We start from the raw sequence: 25,694 nt of genomic DNA on the forward strand, positions 1-25,694 counted from the left end.
AGCGGGGAATGGCCGAGAGTGGTAGAAGTGGTAGAACAGGAAGGAAGAGTTTCTGATTCCAGGACCTAAGGTACACTGGACATGTTGGGTTTGACTCCTGTGGGATGATGTTAGGAAACCTTGGAAAAATGGACACACAGAAAGGAGACTCTTCACAGTCAGCCCAGGAGTCAGGACCCCAGGGAAAACTGCCCCCTGACTCCTGTGATCCAGCCTCCAACTTCTGTCGCTCAGTCCACTTCAAAGATCTCACCACTGATCCCCCAGAGAAGGTAGCATGCAGCTGTGCCTCTAGGTGGTTAGTTGAAGACTTTGCCAAGAGCTGGAATATTACTACATAGAGAGGCTGGGAATGTCCTTGAAAATCAAAACCTAATGCTACTTTTTTTGATTGATAATTTCTCCACTACCTGCCTCCTTTGCTTTCTTTTTTACAATTAGATCGTGGTATACTACAAAACACTCAGGCCTAAGAGTTTAGAAAAACAGCTTCCCTGCCTGGCTCTGCTGTTAATTATGGAACCTTGGCTTTGGTGTTACCATCTGTACAGTGTGGGAGTTGGATGCTATCTCCCTAAGCCTTCCAAGTGGATACAGAGAAGACCAATAGACTGGGGGTTGGAGGCCTGCCTTATTTATTTACTAGTTATATGGGATTTTAGGTAATTCACTTAAAAACTGTGAGCCTTGGACATCTCATCTACAAATGGAGGGGGTTGTACAAACTGTTCTCCAAGGTTCTCCCATCTAGAAAGTCTATCGTTCCTTGGGATTGAATGAAGGAAACTGACAAGAAGAGAACAGAAGTCTAATTACAGTTTTCAGAGGTGGTGATATGAAGTAGGAGTATCCCGGGAGCCTGGGAGGCACTACTGCTAAATGGGCTTTGTTGTTAGACCCATGCGCTGTCAGTTTTTAGCTGTATGACTGTCAGGCTAGTTAGCCTAACATCTCTGTGCCTCAGTGTGGTAAACAGTATTGATGTCCCACATATTTCTGGGTCTCTGCTTCTCTGCACATAATAGGATTTCATGACTCAGCTCAACCCTTGGAGGGGCACCATGACCATGAGATTTGACTTGATCAATGCAATGTGAACAGAATGTCACCTCTAGGAGGAAGTAATGAGAGTCAAGTTCCTTCCCCACTATGATAGCGTTCACGGAAGCACATGGAAGATGACGCTCTGTCAGCCCAGATTCCCAAATACCAGGGTGAACAGAACCACTGTGATTCTGTCCAGAGCATGTGGTATGAGCAACACACACACTTTCCTGTGAAGCCACCGTGGTTTTGAAGTTGTGTGTCATCAAGACAAAGCTTAATGCAGTCTGGTTGACACATTCATTTCCTTTTTTGTAAAACCCAGTTGTTAAGAGCTACTTTGCAACAGGTCTTGGAAAGACTAAGTGAGAAAACGAAGTATGTAGTATAGGACCCGGCACATAAAAACATACACACATGATTAAAGTGTAGAAAACGGAATGATACAGAAGCAGCGTGTACAATTAACCACGTCCCAGGAAAGCAGCAGAAAAACAGTAGCTTTGGAGCAACTTAATAAGATGTGACTCAGGACCTTCAGCGGGGGAACAAGTGGGTGCCACAAGTGAAAGCCAGCTTTCCTCAAATCTTTAAAGAGAATCCTTCTGTCTCACCAGGCGTGGGTTGGTGGTGCCTCATCCTGAATCCCACGTCTTACCGAAGACCGTCCTCTTGTGCTCTACAACACGCACATCTGATAAGCAGACCAGACTGGCAAGCGCCTTTCTAGTAGATTTTCCATGAGCACCTTACATTCTTTGTAGGTCATTTGTGAAGGCCTATGAGTAAATGTCTGTGGCTGGTAGAACAGTCTTCTTTTTGATGAGGCTTTTGCAAAATCCACCATTGTATTCACTCAGCCCCCATTCCCAAGCAGCTTCTCAGCGCAATTTCTGAGACTCCAGGCTCAATAATAGTTCTTGACTTATGTTTAAGTCTCTACAATCTATAAGCGAAGTTGACCTTTCCTTCTTATAAAAATGAGGTAGGATGGATAAGGATGGGAGAGGGAGGGAAGTAAAATCCAAATGAACAAACAAAACAGCAAATACCACCAACCTCTGATGAGTTTATCTCACTCCAACAGTCTGTGCCAATCCCCCCTTGATCAAGAGTTAAGGGAAGGGAATTCTGACGGTGATCCTGCATGGGTCATTAAGACCAACACAGCTCACAGGAAGGGATTAGAAACAGCAAAGCCTGACATCATTTACTGCGTTTGGGGGCAATTCAGAAGTGAGATCTTTGACTTTTCACATTTGCACAGAACTTGGCATTTTACCAAAGGCTTTTACGTGCATTCATAATCCATCTGAACACAACTCCTAATCCAGAGCTCTCTCCGGGCACCACCCAGTCTCTTAAAACAACCCTTCCTCCCTCCTGGGAATAAATTATATTGTGACTTCAGTGTAAACTCTGTGTCCTTCTTTCTCTATCACTTTAGGTCCCTCCTTCAAGCCTTTCATCTTTCTTTCTTTTTTTTTTTTTTCTCAGTACATATATACATATATGTATATATACATGTATCTATTCTTTTTCACATTCTTTTCCCATTTATGTTATCACAGAATATTGGGCAGAGTTCCCTGTGCTATACAGTAGGTCCTTGTTGATTATCTATTTTATATATAGTAGTGTGTATATATCAATCCCAAACTCCCAATTTATCCCTCTCCCCCTGCCTTTCCCCTTTGTTAACCATAAATTTGTTTTCTAAGTCTGTGAGTCTGTTTCTGTTTTGTAAATAAGTTCATTTTACTTATATACAGTGGACTATTACTCAGCCATTAAAAAGAATGAAATAAGGCCATTTGCAGCACCATGGATGGATGGAGATTATCACACTAAGTGAAGTAAGCCATACAGAGAAAGACAAATATCATATGGTATTGCTTATATATGGAATCTAAAAAAATGATACAAGTGAACTTAATTACAGAACAAGACTTTCATCTTTCACTCCTTCCCGACTCCCCTACCTTTCACCATCTACCTCCTTATCTCTTTAACCCTTGTCACTACTCTGTATCTCTTTAACCCTTTCTGTGCCTGGCGATCCCTCCTTCTGTACTCTGACTCTCAACATCTCCTCCATCCTTGTCTCTCCGCATGTCTCAGCTTTGTCCCTCTGCTTCTCCTTATCACTCTCACCCTGCCGCTGTCCTTCTCTGTGTCTCTTAGTGTGATCCATACTTCATCTTCCCACACAGTGGATAAGTCCTGGACTTGTCAGGGTCCTAAACGCCTCCACACGTTCCTCTCTCAGAGACAGGCTGCAGCCTACGTGCGGCAACCCGAGGAGATAGCCAGGAATGGGGTCAAGTTTCTGCAGAATCATGTACGTGCAAGTGGGCTTTGCCTAAGATGCCCCCTTCGTTATGAATTTGGCATCCCCAAGACACCTGAGTCCTCACTCTCTGCTGACAGCAGGGATGAAGCAGGTGGTTCGTCTTAGCACTCACTAGTATGGGGGTATGGAGAAGTTACATACATCCCCTGTAACAGAACCGGAAACCAAGAGAACACTGGTTTGGGAGTCACAAACTCAAACTTTCAGTCTCAGCGGGGCCCCAAATCATGGTGAGCACCGGGCAAGTAATATCCTTTCCTGGGCCTCAGTTTCTCCAGCTATACGATAAGAGGTTAGGTCTGAATTTTGTTAATCTTTAAGAGTTTGTCCAGCTCAGAGATTTGAAACGTGAGGCTTTTTTTTTTTTTTGCGGTACGCGGGCCTCTCAGTGTTGTGGCCTCTCCCGTTGCGGAGCACAGGCTCCGGACGCACAGGCTCAGTGGCCATGGCTCACGGGCCCAGCCGCTCCGCGGCATGTGGGATCCTCCCGGACCGGGGCACAAACCCGTGTCCCCTGCATCGGCAAGCGGACTCTCAACCACTGCGCCACCAGGGAAGCCCACGTGAGGCTTTTTGGAAGCAGAAATCCAGGTTGCTCTTTCAGAGGTTCAAGAGAAGACATGAGAGGCAGACCTGTCTTCTATCGGCAGTTGCTAGGTGTGGGGATCCAGGTAGGGGCAGGGGGGAGTACAAAGCAGAGTTGTGACTGTCGCACAGCAGATTCTTTAGCTGGGAGAGAGTTTGAAATCCCAGGCCAGGCAGTTGTCAGGAAATGCGGCATATGGGGCTGGTGGGGTGCCTGCTAGCTACTCTGGAGGACTGGACTGGAAATTACTTGCAGGAGGAGAGCAAGGAAGGAGAAGGAGGCGGGAAGTGACAACAGCCTTTGATGCCGAGAACCTTACAGGCCTGCCTTCTGAAACCTGAAGGACAAAGGAGCCGCAACCTCCCTTTTATCTGGGGCTCAGGAAAGGAGACTTGAAAGAGATGAATTTAGATTCGTCAGAAGCCATTCGCCTTCCCACAGAGGGAAGTCAATTGCCTTAGCATGTGTCTCCGAGAGGTGACATGGTCTGGGGACAGAAATAATTGCAAAGAAAGTTTAACTGAAGCCAAGGATGAGCGAGCTGAAGTGAAATGGGCTACTCTAATATAATGGCAGTCTGGGGAGTTTCCTACATCTGGAGGCTGTTGTCAAAAGATAACAGTGTGGTCTCTTCACTATACTGCTTTTCCTGAGCAAATCAGGGAAGATCGGCCCTAGCTATTCAGAGACAGCCCAAGATGGAAGGGCTGGGAACAATAAATAGAGTGTTTGAGGCAGAAGGAGGACTCCTGATGGGGCTTAAATTCTGTCTGAGCTTGCAGAGTTCCAGGTCAGCCTTTGAGGAGCCAGGCTCTCCTTACCAACCAGTCTGTTGGTAGGGGGAAGGCAAGCATGCTGGACAACCAGGAGATCTGAGTTTATAGGCTAGCTCTGCAATGACTTGCCTTGTGATCTTAGCCAAGTCCCTTCCCCACATGCAAATGAGATCCTGGGATTCCATGAAGTTCCTTCAGGATCTAGCATCTTACTACCCAATTTGTATCCTTCTTTTGGACCAGGCTAATCTTCACACTTGAGAATGGGAACAAGTGCATTTGATCATTTATCACATGCCAGTCACTCTGATAGTTGCTATGAGAAATCAAACTACGTAAAACAAGCAATGTTGCCATATTACAGTTACTAGTATATGATTAAACACTCCTTTTTAAAGATGAGGCAGTAGGACTATGCTTGTCATGGATGGGGCCAGGATTTGGAGCTGGGTCTATCTGGAGACTTTTTTTCCTATCCCTCCCACTCCCCTCGCTTATCAATATATCTGGGCTTCTGCGTGCTCCTTCCTGGACAGGAAAATGCCTTTATAGCTCTTATCTCTCCCAAGAGGCACTGTTCTTTGCCATCACTTCAAACTCCAGTTCATAAACCTCATCCTTTATGAAGCACTTTCTTATTCCTTCTAATTTCTTTCAAAAGTCTTTGTATGGGAACTCTGAAAACCACTGGCATCATTTGGAATATTTCTTTGCAAATTAAGTGTTCACATATTTGTTTCCTAACTGAGTGTGTGTCTTCTTGCAAACTTGTAAATTCCTTTCTTGAAGGCCAGGGACAATGAATGTTTTCCTTTGGATTCCATGCAGCATTGTTCTATCCATCATGGTACTCAACAAAGGGCTTCATAGACTATTAAAACTATAGAAAATCAGGACTGTAGAATATTAGAATTAAAAGTAGCTCATCCAGATTGCCCTTAAATTGCTCCGAAGTAGCATCGGCCTTGGCTTGAGCATCTGGGAGTTGGACGACTCAACTCTGCCATTAAGTTGCTATGTGGCTGCCAGTACTTCTATCACCCTTGAATCCTCCCTCAACCTTACCCTTTGCCTGCAACTGTTCCCTGGCCCTTGTCCATTATACCCTTCAAATATCTCCCCAAATCCCCTTTCTCAATTGTGTCCCCATCATCCTGGTTGAAGCCACTAACATTTTCAAGTAGCTTCCACAACAGACACCTAATTGACCCCATTCCACTGTCTTCCTTTCCACCCTCATTGCAATCTACTTCCGCACAGCTACCATGAAGTCAAAACATACAATGAAATCATGACATATTCCCCTCTTTTAACCATTTAAGAGTTCTCCTCTTTGCTATTAGAATAAAGACTTTGCCTGCAAGACCCCCATAATCTGTCACTGCTTACCCCTCTGGCTTCACATCCCATATTTACTCAGCTTCAACCACACCACATTCTTCCTCTCCTGAAACCAACCAAGTTCTTTTCCTTCTTAGAATATCTGTCTCTGCTTGAAACCTTTTACAATGCCAGCTCCAACTCATCTTCCAGGTATTAGTTAAATAACACTTCCTCTGCAAGGTAGACTGTGAGCCTTACTGTTTTCTAATCCAATAGATGTACTCCCCCTCCGCCACGCACACACTCTACTCCAACTAAATTAGATCCCACTGTTAACTGATTACCTGGAACACTGCATCTTTACTTCATAATTCCTGCCACAAATTAAGTACTTAAGATTACACACACACACACACACACACACACACAATATCTAAGCACCACAGGGTCTGAAGCATGGTACCTGGGACATAGCAGGTGCTCAAAGAGCAGGTGATAACTACATAGATGAATAGTTTTATGGAATTCACATTTTGATTCTAGTTCTATAAAATGGGAAGTGATAAGGTATGTTGGATTACAAGATAAGAGCAGGGCTTTGGAGTCAGCCAGATATACATCTGAATCCTCACTACCCCTCTCAGTAGATGGTGACTTTGAGAAAGTCAGTTTACCTCTCTGGTGTTGACTTTTCAACTGTAAAATGGAGGCTGTGGTATCTCAAAGGGTTTTCATTGTGAAGCTAAAATGGTACTACCCTGGCTCTTTTACTTCCTATAAGGGGGATTTGGGAAAGTCACTTAACACTGCCACTTCTCATCTGTATAAAGGGGATGGCAAGAGCCTCTGCTTCACGGGGCCATTGTGAGGATGACATTAAATTAAGGAATGGAAAGTGCTTTGAATGCCCACTGCATGTACTAAATTCGTGTTAGTGGTTATTATTATTTTTTAAAATACTTACCAAAGAGCTTGACATATAGAGTATTTCCTGATAAATAGTAGCCACTCCTACTACAATCACAATTATTATTATTATTTTTACAATTATTATTAGTGAGATGACAGGATGAAGACGAGGATGATTATAACGGTGATGTTTCTTACCAGTTCTGACTTGTGGACATGACCTCAAATGGTAGGGAGAACCCTTCTTTGTGATAATATCCTATTGCATTTTTATGCAAAATTGTCTCAAAGAATAGTTTTTTTTTTAAGATAATCATTTCTTATACACGGAACAGTTCTTCTCATGCTACCATCTTATGGCTTTCAGATTTTGAGGCATGAATAAATCCCACCTAAGGCCTTTCTTCTTCAGATAGAACAGCCCCAGTTTCTTCAACTCTCCCAAGAAGACATTCAGAAGTACACTGCATGTCTAATCTTCATAAAATTTGGCCAACCCAGTCCCTCTGTTTATTCTTATGTGAGAGTAGTCTCAGTCTTTTAATTTCACATGTACCTCTGTATTTATTAACAGGGAAAGAGGTCTTTGACATACCGATGAGCAAAAAAAGCAATTCCTAAACAGCTTTACTGAGAGTTGGCATGTTTATGTGTTTGTGTGTGGGGTGTGTGTGTGTGTGTGTGTGTGTGTGTGTGTGTGTGTGTGTGTACACTGATACACAGATAGAGAGGGAAAGAGAGAGAGAGGTGTTTTGAGAATGTTCAAGAAAATGTTAATTCTGGCTATTTCTGGGTGATGGAAAATTTATTTTCTCGTTCATTAAATGTCTTTATTTTTGAACTGCCTGAAGAGCCTACATAAGATACTTATTTTTAATAGACGGAAAGATTAATCACATTAGAAATTCCATTAACTGTACTTACAGGATGATTTAAGATTGAATCGCAAATATGTGGATAGAGTTAGAAAATGGGAGGGTGGGATAAATAAAGGATAGGTGAGTGGAAAAAGAACTTCAGGGAATGGACTTTGCTGACTGCTGATACTTCATGCATAGGCATTAGTGATTTGGGGGAGATGCTGACCAGTGTAATAGACCTCTATTCCATGGTGCCCATGGCTTCCTCCCCCTGCCCAGATTTTGGGTCAGTGACTTGACGAGTGAAGTGCAGGTGTCTGTCCCATACCTAAAGGTCATCTGGAAGACTTGGCCTTGGTTCACATGCTGCGTCCGGTTGTTGTAACCATGTAGCATCTCTCCAAAGAGGGTGTTGTTGAACTTGGAATCAGGTTTGAGGCACTTGGGGCCCTCGCAGACATCTGAGAGCATTAGGCAGGATTTTCCATCAGGAGCCAGCTTGAACTCCTCTACACAACTGCATGATAAAACAGGGCCAAGAGTTAGCTCGCATGCTGAATGCCCCCATCGGGGGTGACCTAAAATCAAGGCCTCCCTTGCCTGCAAAACAGGTCAGAATTTAGGAATGCATACAGCTATTCTGGCTGGAAGCTATCTAGGGCACAGGTGTCTAGAGAGAAGCACATTAATCCTGCAAATTGGTAAATTCAAGGAAAGTCATCTGTGACATTTTGGAGGAGTTGAGGGGGACGTCAGAGAGCACTTCCATACACAAAGCAAATTTAAAAACTGTTTTCCATGAACACACAAACCTTCAAAAGCATGAGAGACCAATTCACAGGGAATTATCAACTAGCTTCTCAAACCAGAACCTATTTCCAGTGTATCTGCTGGCCAAGGTTGAAGACTGTAGCAAAAACAAGGTTTTTATTGCCCTTGTAGCTCAGAGGTGATCCTTCCAGGACCATGGACAGCGCATGGGGGGGGGAGGGGGCAGGGGGGCAGCAGCCACAGCTTCTGTTCAATTAGCAATGTTAGCAGCCTCTGTTGGTCTCTAACTACCTAATCCTGACAGCAGAAGGGCCCTTGACACGCCTTTGAAACTGGGATGGGCTCCACGATGGCCCAAACAGGCATGTGAATGGGGTGTGGAAAAAATATTTGCAATTTGGGATGTTTACAGTGGGAAAGAAATCTCTTAGAGAGGCATGGGGGGAAAAGAGAAAGCAGAGGTCCTAGCCTATGAGAAAATCAATTCAGAAACTGAAATTCTGTGAATGTCTATCTGTTCATGGTCCTTTGCTAGGCACTGAGGGTAGGGTGCACATAAGAAATAAGACACACAAGAGAACAGGCTGTACGACTGAAGATAGCTGTAAAATGTCATCTTTGTTCCTTGTGACATATGTGAACCAGGCAAATCATTTTACATCTTTGGTCTCCAGTTTCCTCATCTGTAAAAGGGGGTAGACACTACTATCCTACATTAATCCACTAGGCTGCTATGAGGTTCCATGATACACTGACTGCATAAACAGTTAGAAATTGAAGTGTACTTAACAAAATAAATATAGAGAGGTTGTCATGGTGGCAATGGTGGTATTTACTTATTGAGCATATGCTACTGACTAGGCACTTTGTATGTTTATTTTCTAACCACGAAAAAGGTAGTATCATCATTCCTGCTTTACAGAGAGCAACAGGAAGAGCCATGAAATAAAGCATGTCACACCACGAGTAAGTGGCAAAGCTGGCGTTCAGTATCAGGTCTGTCCAGCAACAAAGGTAACTTTTCCCTCACTTGTCTTTTCCAAATACAGTTGTTCTTATTTGCATCACATGACCCTGGTTACACTATGCTAATTGGAGTCAGTAGAAAGTAGTCAGTCTCCTATCGGCCTTTCTCCCATGGGATGAAGTGAAGATCTATTGAATCTGACTGCAAAAAGGCTCATGTGGGAGAAGGGAGGGGCTCTGTGACATGGTTTGGGAAGAAAGTGTACCCAGTCTGCAGGAACCACTAGCTGATGCTAGAGACACAGAACCCAACTGAAGGCAGGAAGTAGGCAGGCAGAGCTGAAAACATGACCCAAGATCACTCCTATTGAAAACTCAGGAACACCTTACGTCTGAAGCAAGCTGTCACTCTGTCCTTGTTTTCCTCTAACTCCCAGTGTATTGCACAGACGCACCGACTGTCTTTCCAATGTTTACATGCTCCTGCCCAAAGTACAGTGGAAAGTTCTTGGAAGGAGGGCTATCTTGGTACCTTGGTCAAGTCTATCCTGTCTTCTTTTTGCATCTATTAAATACATGCAACTCTCCCGTCATAAAGTTGCAGTACAGATAATGTGAGTTATATAAATGTGCAGAGTATATGGTAAGTTCTCAATAAAATATACTTCCATCCATGTATTCCAAAAGGTTCCTAGCAAATACGAGAAATGACATACTGGGTAGAGCTCACCCTCTTCTCTCTCTCCCTCACCCCACCCGCCTCTCTCACACATACACATACATACACACACACACACACACACACACGTGTACACCTATGAATGAATACATTGTTGTTGTAAAAGATTAGATATTATCAAAGTCTATAGAGTAAAACACAGAAGTTCTTCATTTCTCACTCCACTCCACACATATCCTTACTTCCTGTTCCAGCAGTCATCATTGTTAATAATTATGTATTCCTGTAGGGTTTTTTACTGCATTTAGAGATCTACTATATATATATTACACTTTTTATAATATAAAATATATTCTTTTAATTTTTATATCATATATATTTTAAAATTATAATTTTCATAATAAACTCATAAACAGAATTACCCTATACATTGTTGTGAGATAGGAATTGTACCTAATTTCTTGGAGATCTTTTCAAATCGGTATACATACAGATCAATCTTTTTAATGACTGTTTGGCATTGCGCAGTATGAATGTACCATAATGATTGTACCTAATCTTTATTGATGGGCATTTTGGTTGTTTATAGCTGTTTGTTATTACAAATGGTGCCACAGTGAAGAATTTTGTACATATATCACTATGCATGTGTGTGTTTCTATAAAACAGATTTTTTTTTAACCATCTTTAGTGGAGCATAATTGCTTTACAATGGTGTATTAGTTTCTGCTTTATAACAAAGTGAATCAGCTATACATATACATACATCCCCATATCTCCTCCCTCTTGCGTCTCCCTCCCACCCTCCCTATCCCAGCTCTCTAGGTGGTCACAAAGCACCGAGCTGATCTCCCTGTGCTATGCGGCTGCTTCCCACTAGCTATCTATTTTACATTTGGTAGTGTATATATGTCCATGCCACTGTCTCACTTCGTCCCAGCTTACCCTTCCCCCTCCCTGTGTCCTCAAGTCCATTCTCTATGTCTGTGTCTTTATTCTTGTCCTGTCCCTAGGTTCTTCAGAACCTTTTTTTTTTTTTGATTCCATATATACGTGTTAGTATACGGTATTAATTTTTCTCTTTCTGACTTACTTCACTCTGTATGACAGTCTCTAGGTCCATCCACCTCACTACAAATAACTCAATTTAGTTTCTTTTTATGGCTGAGTAATATTCCATTGTATATATGTGCCACACTTTCTTTATCCATTCATCTGTCGATGGTCACTTAGGTTGCTTCCATGTCCTGGCTATTGTAAATAGACCTGCAATGAACATTGTGGTACATGACTCTTTTTGAATTATGGTTTTCTCAGGATGTATGCCCAGTAGTGGAATTGCTGGGTTGTATGGTAGTTCTATTTTTAGTTTTTTAAGGAACCTCCATACTGTTCTCCATAGTGGCTGTATCAATTTACATTCCCACCAACAGTGCAAGAGGGTTCCCTTTTCTCCACACCCTCTCCAGCATTTATTGTTTGTAGATTTTTTGATGATGGCCATTCTGACTGGTGTGAGGTGATACCTCACTGTAGTTTTGATTTGCATTTCTCTAATGATTAGTGATGTTGAGCATCCTTTCATATGTTTGTTGGCAATCTGTATATCTTCTTTGGAGAAATGTCTATTTAGGTCTCTGCCCATTTTTGGATTGGGTTGTTTGTTTTTTGATATTGAGCTGCATGAGCTGCTTGTAAATTTTGGAGATTAATCCTTTGTCAGTTGTTTCATTGGCAAATATTTTCTCCCATTCTGAGGGTTGTCTTTTCATCTTGTTTATGTTTTCCTTTGCTGTGCAAAAGCTTTGAAGTTTCCTTAGGTCCCATTTGTTTATTTTTGTTTTTATTTCCATTTCTCTAGGAGGTGGGTCTAAAAGGGTCTTTCTGTGATTTATGTCATAGAGTGTTCTGCCTATGCTTTCCTCTGAGAGTTTGATAGTGTCTGGCCTTACATTTAGGTCTTTAATCCATTTTGAGTTTATTTTTTATAAAACAGATTCTTAAAAGAGGGATTGCTAGATCAATGTTTTATGAATTTTTAAATTTTGATAGATCTACTAAATGGCTATCTGTAGAGGCACTGCCAGTTTACAATCCTATCACTGATGAATGACAGAACTCATTTCTCCACATCTGTCACGTTCATTATTGCCAATCCGGGATGTCAAAAATTCATCATTTTTGTTTGGTTTTGCATTTCCCTGATTACTGGTGAGGTTCATCTTTTCATGCCATGGTCATTTGTATTTCTCATTATCCATCCATGTTTTGTGAGACTTGTCTTTTTCCTTATTGGTTTGTATATTTTTTGCATATTTTCTCAGTAATTATCTTTCACCTTCCAAAATTTCTTCCAGTCTGTACTTGCATTTTAATATTGCTTTTGATGTCTTATAACCTCTTTATCCTGGTCCTTTATTGCTTTTGAATTTTGTGTGATGCTTAGGAAGCCACAAAGATGCTAAAAAAAAACCCAATCTTTCTTTATATTCTTGTAGTATTTATATAGTTTTTTCATCTTTGGTTATTTAATCTGTGTGGCATTTATTTTTGTGCGTGGTGGGAGTGGTTATTTTAACTTAATTATTTTTAAAATGGGTAGATGAGCATCTGAAGGAGCCATCCCTTCCCTAAGTAGTGTGAAATGCCTTTTTGTCATGTATTAAATCCTTATATGTACCACATATACACAGTTGGAAATTTTATTTAATTATCTGTATATTCCTGCAATAATTCAGTACTATTTTCATTAGTAGAGTTTTATGGCATGTTTTGCATGTAGCAAGGTAAGTCTTCTCCCTATCAAGAACACTAATTTCCTATTTCAAAATTTCCTCACTGTTCTTACTCATTTTTCCCTTCAGATAAGGTTTAGAGTTGTTTTGTCAAATTTCATGTAAAACTTTAGTGGAATTTTGGGTTGTCTAAATTGAATTTGTAGACTAAATGGGGGAAAGTTGTTAATTTTTTTTTCCTGTAAGACATACGCACTGAGAGTCAACTCTGTGCTGAGCACTGTTGACAACTGTGGCAGAGATGATGTCTTATGTTCACCACACTGGATCCTCTTTGTGGACACCCTGTAGACTACGCATCTAAGCTGCCCTTGCAGTTGGGTTTAAGGGACCATGTGAAGGGATTCTGAGAGATGGAATCTGTGTTGCTGTGATATAAGTCATTGCAGATCCAGCCCTTACAAACATGTTGCATGACTCTCAAGCCCTCTCTTCCCTTGCTACGGCAAGCTTGGAGATCACGTGTTCCAGATCAATACTGCAGGATGGAAGAATGCTGCCTCAATTACAATGGACCTTGTGTGAACCAGAAATCAACTTTTGTGTACAATCTCCTGGTTTGGGAGGCTTCACTTGTTACAGCAACATAGCCTATCTTATCCTGGCTGATTGATACAGCATCTTTACAGTTCGGAGTCTTCTAATTCAGAAACATAGTTTGCATCTCCATTTAGCAAGTGTTCTTTTAAAATCTTCACTGAAGTTTTAGACTTTAGGTCATAAAAATATTGCACATATCTGGTGGGGGTTTATTCATAGGTATTTATGCAATGCACTATGGTAGAGGTTACGAGCAGGTGTTTTGGATCCAGACCACAAGGGTCCAAATCCAGATTCCACCATTTTTTGCTGTGTGACCCTGGACAAAATGCTTAACCTCTCTGTACTTCCTTTGCTTATCTATGAAGAAGTTCCCACCGCACAGAGCCACTGTGAGGATTAAATGAGTTGTGTCTGAAATACAGCGTGCACAAGGATATAGTCGAGTGACAGCTTCCATTATTACAGTATTTTCCACTTGAGGAATATGATCCGTTTTCATGCGTGTTTTCCCTTGTGTTTTCTAGTTAGTTATTTTGCTGATATTGAGGAAAGTTATTCTTGATTTTTGAAAGTTGATTTTTCATCCTAGCACAGAAGGAGCCCATCCGTTCTAACACATCAGCCAGATGAATGAGTATATATCTGGCCAGTTTGGGTATTCAGGTTATGCTAGGATTATGGAATAAATTAGAAAACTGTCCTTTATTTTCTTTCTCTGGATCAGTTTACATAAGATAGAGGTTATCCGTTCCTTGATGATTTGGTAAGACCTGCATATAAAATCACCTGGGCTTGATGTCTTCTTTTTAATTGTAGACATTTAGCTCTCTTATCACTTTATTATATTTGGCTATTTAGATTTTCTACAGCATCATGACTCAAACTTGGTAACTTATATTTTCTAAGGAAATAATGCATTTTATCAAGACTTTTAAATTTATTGGCATAAATTTGCACACAGTCTTCTCATTAAATTTGTTTTATCTTCTGTGCTTCTATGGTTATGCCCCTAGCTCATTACTAATGTGTTTGTGTTCTCTCTCTCTCCTTCGAAGAAGCTTTTGCATTTTATTGGCAAGGCTCCTTTTTTTTTTCTATTTCATTTATTTCAGCTTTTACTTGTATTAATTCCTTCCTGCTGATTTCTCTGAGTTTGTTTTATAACTCTTTTTCTGGCTTCTGGAGTTGAATGCTTCATTTGTTTATTTTCGGTCTTTCTTTCTTCTTAGTAAATGTCATGGAGCTTCTGACTACTGCTTTGCCTCTATTCCATGAGTTTGATATGCAGCTTTCCAGCTCCTGCTCATTGCTAAAGAGGTGATCATTTCAGTTTGATTTTATTTACCCAAGTGTTATTTAGAAGGTTGCTTTTTGTAATTCCCAAATATATAGATTCATATGCTAGATAGATTGCTGTTAATATCTAATATTATCACAGTCTAGTCTGAGAATGTAGCTTGTATAATTTCTACTTTGGTGAATTTATTGACATTCCAGGCCCCCTTACCTAAAGGAGGCACAAAATGTCAAGTTCAGATTCTGGATCTACTTAAAGCTGTGATCAAATAGAGGCTGTACCACTTCCCAGCTGTGTGACCCTGATCAAGTCTGTTAACTACCCTGGGCCTCAGTGTCATTATCGATGAAATGGGGATAATAATGATCCTTATCATAGGGCTGAGGTGAGAATTAGAGATAACTTACATAAAGGATAAAATAATATCTCTGATGTAGTGGCCAATTAATGCATCAGCTACTGTGACGATGATGATTAATGTTACTGTGATTATGCTAGTATTACCTATGATTGCTGCTTCATCTATTAGCCAATTTACACTTCCCAGAGAATGTACATTTACTTCCAGTGGTTCTCAGATCTTAGTTGCTGGCCTCTTTCTAGATCCAGATTTCTTAAAGCCAACAGAGTTACCCTTTTCTGATTTTTTTTTTTTTTTTTTTTTTGCGGTACGCAGGCCTCTCACTGTTGTGGCCTCTCCTGTTGCGGAGCACAGGCTCCGGACGCGCAGGCTCAGCGGCCATGGCTTACGGGCTCAGCCGCTCCGCGGCATGTGGGATCTTCCCGGACCAGGGCACGAACCCGCGTCCCCCGCATCGGCCGGCGGACTCTCAACCACTGCGCCACCAGGGAAGCCCTAAGTTAAGAATTTTGAGATGGGAAAATTATTCTGGATTACCTGGGTGGACTCAATGTAATCAAAAGGGTCCTTATAGGAGCATATGAGGTAGAGAAGAGTGACAGGATCAGAGAAGGAGATATAACTTGGAAGCAGAGGAAAGAGACAGACAGACAAGCAGACACAGAGACTATGTCTCCGGCCTTGAAGTTCTGCCGATGCCTAGATTTTAGAACTTCTGCCCTCCAGAACCATAAAATAGTAAATATGTATTGTTTTAAGGTACTAAGTTTGTGGTAATGCATTGCAGAAGCACTAGGAAACTAATATACAACCTTCACAAGGAGCTGTTGCTCCCATTTTCAAATAAGAAAACTGAAGTTTAGAGAAGTGAAGTGACTTGCCCATGGAGATATACCTTGGCAATGGTGGTGCTAGGAATTAAACCTGGAGTTCCTATTTCAAGAAGTGTGTATATGAATGTGTGTGTATGTGTGTGTACGACTTTAGCCATATTACAACTGTAGATGCATGGTGATTTTCTTTTGCCTGGGGGTGAGAAAAGACTGTGGCTCAGCACGAGAGGAAGGAAGGGAGATAAAAGGCTGGGTTCGCTTAGTAAGACCCTTAGAGATGTAGGGGGAGAGAGAAGGAGAGAGAGAGAGAGAGAGAGAGAGAGAGAGAGAGAGAGAGAGAGAGAGAGAGAGAGAGAACTCATAAATGCAAATGAACCTTTGAGTTTTAAAACGTGAGCAACTCTTTCCCCCAAGCCACCTCAGGGCACAGGATGATTTATGCAAAGGTCTATTTAGTTGTTGGTTTCTATTTTTTTTTTTTTTAATCTTATTTTTGTACCATGCGACATAATTATACAGCTCCTTTAGAACATTCTGTCGTCTGGGAGATTTTCTTACAGAAATTCTAAAGAGTGTAGGCTCACAGGAAACCAGCCAAGATCTGCATGAAACTATATTTATATATATGCCAAAATGAAAAACATAAAATAAGTACAGAGATACAAACTGGGCATTTTAGCTGAAGGCAGTGAATGTGTTACCCTGAACACACCCATCACATTACAGAGAATACTAGAATTGGATGGGGATTCAGAGCCCGTACCACAAAATCTTATACATTTTTAGCCAAGAGCATGTTTTATTTAATCCTTACAGCAATGTCATGAGATGGGTACTTTCATTCTGACATTGCCACCAAGGACCCTGAGGACTGGCATTTTAAATCCCTTGACCAAGATCACACGAGCGCTTTGGAAAAGCCAGGACCTGGACTTGGCTCTTCTTCCTCCAAATCTAGGGCTCCTTCCACTTCAGCACAAATGACTGCTTCCAATCTGCTTGTTCTTCAAAAAACAGAAACTGGGGCCTAAGAGAAATGGCATTTATACACATTCTCAAGGCAGGGTATTTAGTTATTTATTCACGTATTTACCTGCACATTCATTCATTCCTCAATGGCTATGGAATCAATACAATTATGTAATGAAATGCATAGACTAGAAACTTTTTTTTTAAATGGGGAAGGGAATCAAATCCCAGGAAAAAAAAAAAAAAAAGAATAGAGCAAAGTTAAGGGTAAGAAGAGCTCAAGAAACTGCATACCACATGGACTTGGACTAAGGTTAGGGATGAATCTTAGCATCCTACCACCAAGGCAAGAGAGAAGCAAGCAGGCGTTTTCTCAGCTTTGCTGTTCCTGACACCTGTAAGAAATCCCACTCTGGGGTCAATCAGGACCAGGGCCCTCTGTGACCTAGCAGTTAAGGCCTTCAGCCACATGGACCCCACTAATGTTTCTCATGAAGGTTCTCAGGACTGTGCCAACATTAACCAGCGTGAAGATTAGTAAAACTCTTGTCAGAGTGGCCTCTGTCTGCAGGTTTCACTCAAGGGAAAAAGTTAGTTTCTAGAAAAGCCATTTTGAAGGTAACATACTCAAGAGTATTCTTCAGAAAAGAAGGAAGGAGAGGAAAAGGAAGGGAAGGGAAGGGAATGCCATGGAGAACCTTGGGCTAAATTATATAAAATATTTTATCTACTCTAAGACCCTCAACACCTATAAGAAACACTAGCATTTCACCTAACACTAAGAAAGAAAAAACAATTTTTAATTAAACTCTGTCAAACCATCGATAGTAAAATACATCCTAATTTCAAAAATGTTAAAATGTGGAAAAATCTGGGCACTTTAGAACCAACAAAATATGATATGTTTGACCACTGCAGGACTTAGAGCTTTTATTATCCTCAGGTGCCCTGTGAACCTTCAAGAGCCAGTTCTAGAGGGCAGACCTTCCATGTGGGCTTGACCACTGGAACTTCCCTTTTTCTGTCTTTGAGCATCTCATGGAACTAATGTTTCACAGGACCCACATATGAAAACACCTGTCTGAATGAATGTCTGGACCTTGCGTGCTTCCATCAGTTGTCTGTGAGTATGTCTCGCACCTGAGCTCTTGCAAATGTTTCAAACAGCTGAGAGTGCAAGGTTGTACTTTTGTGACAAGAAGCTGGCAAGCGCACATTCTACGTCCACTCTGAGCGGTAAAGCCCCATCTTTCCATTAGCAGTCGGAGAGGTCAGAGGTCAGGCCTAGCCTAAAACTTGAAACTACAACAAAACAAGTGCGTGAGTGAATATCCCCCATACCTCTGCAACTAGTTACTGACAGTGAAAGTTAAAGTCTCTGTCTGCATTCTCTAGGTCAGTGTTTTCCATTATTAGAGCCAATTTCAGCTTTGGCAATGAAAATAAGAGGCTTCCAGTTAACAATGGCTATTAAACACATGTATTTATCTCCTCTCCCTCCTAAAATCATATAAAAATGACATTAAACAGATAGCCTAGCAAGGACTATTGAGGCTGGATGTGCTCTTTGAGTCCGTATTTTTACATACATTTTCACTGCACTTTAAAGTAAATTATATTTAAGTATATTCAATATATTCAGATTAGAATAGAGTAGCCTGGGACATCTTCTATCCCAATTTCACCTCCTCACTGGCTGTGAGACCCTTCTGGGCCTCAGTTTTCTCCTCTAAATGATGTGAGAAAGACTGAAACTTCAAAACTGTTGATGGCATTGTTCACTACTTCTTATATAGGTATATATAGGAAACATCTCTCTTAGCAAATTATGTCAGGAAAAGGAGTACATCCTCTGGAAAACAAAACAAAGCAAAGCAAAACCCCCCAAAACTGCAAACTTCCTTTTCTCAAGCAAGGACAACTCTATAATCCACCATGTTTTTTTCTGCTTTCTTTGGTTGCCAAGACAAACAGTGCTCAATTTATCTCACATTGAGTAATTCTCCCATTTCAGGCTCCTGAAACCATTTTCTCCCTTTCCCTTTCTCTCCTTACAAATGGCTCTGATCCGTCCTGTCATATCTTTATATTATCCATTTTTTATAGGTTGGATTCATGTGGATAATATTAACTTCTCTTGGAAGAATGCGCGGTATATGCTGTAAACACTTGTACAAATGAAACAAACTTGGTTGCTAGGTAACTTGTGTGGGTCTTGGAGAGAAGAAATGCTTCCTCACCCATAAGATTCATTCTAAATGTTTCATCTTAGTATACAATGACCTTTTCAATCTATCTCAAATCCACCTGCTTCTCTTATCCTACTGTTACCTATAGTCTATCAACAGCAATCAGGACCAAGTGAGGCTCAAACACCTGTCCTCAGAGTCCACTTTGCCCCTGGTGGGCAAGGACTTGTACTCAATGCTTCTTTGCATTCTTATCACCCCACAAAAGACCAGGCACAGAGTTGGGGCAGCAAATCTTAGGTGGATGAATTCTTTAATTCGACAGTTATGGCTTTGAAAAAGTTCTTGGGCAAGCAGTGACAACGGGGACACACAGGTGATTAAGACCTAGTCCCTGCTCATGAGGAGTTTGCAGTGTGACAGGGACCAGGCAGGAAAGCAGGTAAGTCAACACAGCAGTGAGGCTGCGACAGTGAGAAGCTTGGGGTGGGGGGCTGTGTGACTCCAGAGAAAGGATGCTTTACTCAGTTTTGAGGAACTTGACCTGACTAGGGCTGACAACCAGAACAGCCAGCCAGCGGTCCAGTCTGCAAGAGGTGTCAAGATTTCACTGGGATAAATTAGAATTGGAGACAAAATGTCAATGGCCCTTCCCTGGTAAGAAGGCCCTATGGGTAGAAAAGAAAAAACACACAAAAAAACAAACTAATATAAGACAAGAAAAACAGTCTTTCCTCTAAATATTAAGATTTGATAAATATTAAGCCAACATTTAAATGGTATCCATTTGAAAGGGCAAGGCATTATACACCCAGCTCCACGGTAACTACACATCTCACTTTTGGACTTCTCTTGGGACTCAGAGAAGACTGGCTGAAGAAGGTTAAGATCTATACCAAGACTTGAAGATGAAACAGAGCATTTAAGCTAAAGGGCCACGGACAAATGGGGGGTAGTGGGGGGAAGAGAGGAGGAGAAGCAGAGGAAACAATGCTGAACACTCCAGAAGCTGAAGCCAAGATGCCTAATTCAGGAATAGGGACGTAACTGGAAATACAGCTGAAAAGGCCAGACTGCGAACAACTTCCTTAGCCGTGTCAATTGAGGAACTTAATTTCACAATTATTAATTGAGCACCTACTATGTGTCAGGCACTGTTCTAATGTGCTGGAGATAGAACAGGAAACAGGACATACAATTCAGTCATTGGAGGATTAAATGAGATGGCTTTATAGCTATCAGACTAATTATAGCTACCATTTAGTGAGTGCTTACACGTGCTGGCCTCTATGCACATGTGATTTCAATTAACTCTCACAATGCTGCTGCAATCACATCTGATTCTACATGAAACAAGAGTCTCAGAGATGTCTAGTGATTTGCTCAAAACCACATGGCCGGGAGTGGCCAGAGGCCAGGGATGATATCAGATTTGTTTTGACTAATACTGGAGCCCCGTGGACTGGGTTTCAATCTCGACGCCCCTATTTATTTAGCTGTGTGACCTTGAGCAAGTCACTGAGCCCCTCTGTGCCTGGTTTTCTTGACAGTAAATCGAGATCATAATACTAGTACCTCCCTTGTAGAGTTGGTATGAGAATTCAACGGGCTAATGTCATCAAAGTACTTAGCACAGTCATGGCATGTAGGAAGTGCTTAATAAGTGTTAGCTGCTATTATTAACCTGCCTGCAAATAGGTTTATTAAACCTGTGCTACCCAGGAAACTTTCAGAAAAGGCACAGAGCTCTGAGCAAGTCGACAAAGTCCCCTGGAGGAGGGTTTGTTTTCCTTGTTTAATTCAGTAGCCTGCCACTTCTCTAGACCAACTTTCACACAAGTACCTGCTAATGGTTTTGTTTACAGTGCTTCTAACAAGTGTGGCTAACTTCTCATTTGCATCCTTAATAGACAATTTTCAAAGCATGTTGACATTGCAGCTGGTTTAAGGAGACCTGGGTTTTAGTCTCGTTTTTTTTGTCCTGTTTATCAGCATTTGGACGAGCTTCAACAGCTCATAGCACCCTCTCCCAATTCAGTCTAACTTAAAACTTTAAGAGACCTTTCTGGATAGGGAAGGTTAGTTTGTCCGTGTCTCACAGACCCGGAAACTAAGAGGTTGAGCACCTCAGGTCACTGAGCAAGTGGAGGGCTGTTGTCATTACTATCACTCACTTTAGCTATTTTATTTAACAAATACACACTAGTGCTAACTCTGTGCAGGGCACTGTTCCAAAGGACTTTAGAAATAGTAATGTAAACTGTGATGTAATTAATGTAATGCATTTAATCCTCATAGCAACTCTATAGAGAGATGCTATTATCATCTTTTCTACAGATGAGAAAACTGAAGCATAGAGATGTTAAGTACCCTGCTTAAGGTCACACAGCGAGAGGTGGTAAGCTACATTACCAGCCGTGTGACCCTGGGCACATTACTTAACCTGAACGGAGTAATAAATGTACTTTGCAATCTTCACAAAGATCAGTATGTTAATGTAGATATTATTAAAATTTTAGAGATGGAGAAATTGAAGTTCAGGGGTCCTGAGAGTTGCCTCATGTTTAAGAGAAAGTTAGAGGTAGAGTTAGGATTAGAACCCAAGTCTACTGATTCCCCTGGACTGCTGCCGTGGGCTAGGGATGAACGGTGGTAACAGTTTCTAAGTCAAAATCCATTACTGCCGTTGCCCCTGCTGTTACTATAATTTGCAACAGAAGGACACTTCTCCCCCCAAGTGCAATAACAATGATAAGAACACAGCTGATTTACTATTCAAGTCTCAGATTTAAGCCCACGCATAATTTATTCAACACTGCCCTGCAGTCACTTAAACTGAGGAGAGACCCTATAAGTTCACATCTGCATACAATACTTTATGTCTTATTTATCCGACTGATACATATCTAGGGCCTCCGGCAAGTTGCTTTAACAACGGCTCAAGGGCGCCTGCAGCACCCAGTGTAACTGGGGCTGGGGTGGGGAGACCCTGAAATTAGCCGCAGAAGGAAAACCAGACCCCATCGACTAGAACCATGCAGGTAAAGTTAATTTTCTGTTAAACTGAGATTAAACCCATACACATTCCCCCACCTCCTCTTTCGTAATACGCAGGACTGAAAAGTTTGTTTACACTTTATTCTGCTTTTCTATCTTAGTAAAGCACTGAGCACCCTTCAATGACCAACCATCTTGCACAAGCAAAGAATTATTTCTCTGAGTCACAGAATGTCAAAAAATGAGCAAATTTTCTAATATGAAGACATCATCAGAAAGGCAATGAAGAGAAGAAAAAAGGCTGCCATTTTCTTGAGTGACGGCTGAGGACCAAATGCTATGCTAGAAGCTCTCCATGGCAGAGGTAACTCCCACTGCAGACTTTTTCAACAAGGAGAACAAGATAAATTGGAACAACTATTAGGCGTCGTTGTCCGAAGATCTCATTTCACAAGTCGTCAAACTGCAGCCCAGAGAGGGACAATGACTTGTCCCAGGTCACCCAGCAAGTTGGTCCTAACGTGACCCCCTCTTTCAGTCTCATACTAAGTTTAAAACTCAGCTGATTTCTTAGCATGAGCGAGAACTTCGAGCTTTGCCTGCATTGTTTCTTTTCCACCTCAGCTCCCCCAATTAATTATCATTATTGATAGGGGCATTAGGACAAAGAGGGGGTAACCTCTGAACTTGGCACTGCTTAATCTCTGCAGAAAGAAAGTTGAAAGCCCAGGCTAAGCCCGTGTTCTTAAGCACCACACCTCCTGGTTTCTCAGGGACACCTTCACGGTGCCTGCTTTTGTCTCCAAAATACACTGACCGTGGCTACAGGGTGATGCAGAAGGGGCAAGAGACTTTTGCAGAAAAAAATCATGACCCTAGGATGTAGCCTGAGCAAGGATTCCATTTGTCATAACCACTAATCAATTATTTATTTTTCTTCTTCCATTCTTCTTTTCAACCCCCAACCAAAGGTTATATTGTTGCCTTTTTCCTCTTGGGCCGAAAAAGCAGAGGAAGAAAGGCCATTTCATTGAAGGTCAGTCCCAGCTGGGCCAGGCTGTAGTTCCTGATCTTTTTCCTGCATCCCTCCCACTGCTGTGAAGGGAGAGGCCGGGCCTCGGGGACAGAGACTCACCCGCAGAACATGAAGATGGTGCTGGAGGTGGCATCGTAGGGCAAAGGCAGTGTTTGCTGCAGGCACAGCTGCTCGCAGCCGCCGTTGAAGCCATCGGAGCAGTCGATGCCTTTGGAGTGGTCATAGCAGCCGGAGCCGTCCTTCATGGGCCTTAGCTCCTCAGGGCACTGCTCAGAGAGACAGCAAAAGGGCGGTTACAGCTGAAGAAGTGGAGGGTCTCATCACGCCCTCTCCTCCCACCTTCTGAAAAGGGGCAGGTGTCGGGACTGTAGAGACAGGTTCAAAGTCTCATTTGACCCCCTAATAGCTGTGTGGCCTTGGATAAATTCCTTTACCTCTCTGAACCTCAGTGTGCCCACCTGTAAAATGGAGCTTTTGTCAATATCTATCTTGTAAAATTAGGAGAATGAAGGGAGACAGTGTGTGCAAAGTACTTAGAACCCTGTGGCTCATACGGCAACCATACAGCAAAAGTGAGCTGCTATGAATACTAATATTGCTGGGATCATCATCATTATTGTGTTTATTATTATTGTCCAATAGGGTCACCATGGGAGGCAGCCAGATATATTTTAAAGAGCTTTTACCAATATGAGTTTAAGTTCCAGATCTTCCCCTTCTCCCTGTGTGATCTGGGGCAAGTTACTCATCCTCTCTGAGCTTCAACTTCCTCATCTGTTAAACGAGCCTAGCACCTGCATCTGTGGATTTGTTGTCAAGCTTAAGCTGGACCACAGGGGCTGCATAACTTACTTCAGAATTTGGCATGAAATTTGGTACTCATCAAATGTGAGTTCTCTTCCTTCCTGTCTTGAATGTGTCTCCTCTTCTCCATCCTAGTACCTGAAGTCCTAAATGAGACTCCTGCATCTTCACAAAGGCCTCCTACACAGTCTGCTGGCCTGCAGTCTGGCCTGCTGTATACCATCCTCCTAACGGTCTCCAGAGTGATATTTCTAAGTAACATCACTCCCCAGCTTAAATAAATAAATGAATTCTAAACAACAACAAAGCGAATCTTCCTAAAGCTGACAGCCAAGGTCCTCTGCAGATGATATCAAACCCTCTGCCAGGCCATGTGAACTTTCCTCCAGGTAACCAAACGGGTTGCCCTCTGGTCCCTTAAAAGCTCAACAATTCCAACCTTGAGTGACCTCAGTCGAATGCTCTTCTGGTGTGCCCAGCTAAGGGTGTACCTGCTAAGTGCTCCGTAAATGGAAGCTCTTATACCCTCGGTAGAACCACCTAGTTATTTAATTTAGTTTCCCATCATTTGATGAGGCTGAGCTCATCTCCAGTCCAGCAGATGGAGAAGAAGTTCCAATTCTCCTGCGTTTGGGAGAGAAAATGAGGTACTAGGTTTTAATTTCAGTCACCCTGCTGGCATTTCCTGTCCACTAAGATTAACACCCAGAGCCCGGCCCTCCTCATCTATCACTGGACATCGCTGATTAAAACGCCCTCCCAACGTTCCTCTCCTCCCAACCAGCTCCCTCGTCCCCTCCCCAAGCCGTCATCCTGAACAACATCAATAACAAAACACACACCCCAAAATTAATTTACAAAAACCACAATAACCAAAAAAGGTCATCTCTCTTAGAAATTACATTTTGCCTAAGAAGAATTCATAATTACAGATGCACGAGAGAGTTCTTCAAGACATTTGAGACTGGCACCAGGAAGGGTGACAGAGAGAGTTGGTTATAAATGGCCTTTGTCAAGCTGCAGAAAGGTTATAAAACTGGCTACATTTTGTGCTTAAAAAGAAAAATAAATTTTCTATGGGAGTGAAGTGCTGTACATATTAATACAAGCTTAGAGGAGGCCCCTGCTTGTCTCAGAACACTCACTGTCAGACAGAAAGGCACCTAGTCATGGGGTCATTGGGAGCTGTGTGCTGGTACCTGGGGCTGGGTCATCTGTCTGCAGAGATGTAGGGGTGAGTGCTGGAAGGAAGGGCTGACCTTCTCACCAGGTAACAGGAGATATCTGGGGCGGGGTATTACTCACAGTTCTTTCCACCCCCCACTGATTCCCTACCACTTTTATTCTTTAAAACAATATGTTCTATATTCCAGGCATAATCTAAACACTGTATCTAATTTAACGTAGTTAATCCTTATGGCAAACCTATGAGGTGTTGTGGCAGGGCTAATAATGGCTCCCAAAGATGCGTCCCCATCTTAACCCTCGGAACCTGTGAATGTTACCTTCTATGGTAACGTTATTTTGCAGATGTAATTATATTGAAGCTCTTGAGATGAGGAGACTAATGGGGATTATCTATCTAGGTAGCTCTAAATGCTGT

At 42.0% G+C, this 25,694-nt stretch overlaps 1 protein-coding gene across 6 annotated transcripts in view; it reads right to left on the reverse strand.

Moving 5' to 3' along the window:
- The window catches only part of ASTN2 (astrotactin 2), a 917,697-nt gene that overhangs the window by 304,033 nt on the left and 587,970 nt on the right, over positions 1-25,694 (reverse strand). For all 6 annotated transcript variants that reach the window (XM_049711017.1, XM_049711016.1, XM_049711015.1 and 3 more), the window contains 2 exons: positions 23,387-23,553; positions 8,180-8,368 (listed from right to left, as the gene is read on the reverse strand). In XM_049711017.1, coding sequence (XP_049566974.1) covers positions 8,180-8,368; positions 23,387-23,553 — 356 coding nt within the window. The remainder of the gene's footprint in view (positions 1-8,179; positions 8,369-23,386; positions 23,554-25,694) is intronic.

Source organism: Orcinus orca, chromosome 6 (assembly GCF_937001465.1).
Source record: "Orcinus orca chromosome 6, mOrcOrc1.1, whole genome shotgun sequence".
Taxonomy (NCBI): Eukaryota; Metazoa; Chordata; class Mammalia; order Artiodactyla; family Delphinidae; genus Orcinus; species Orcinus orca.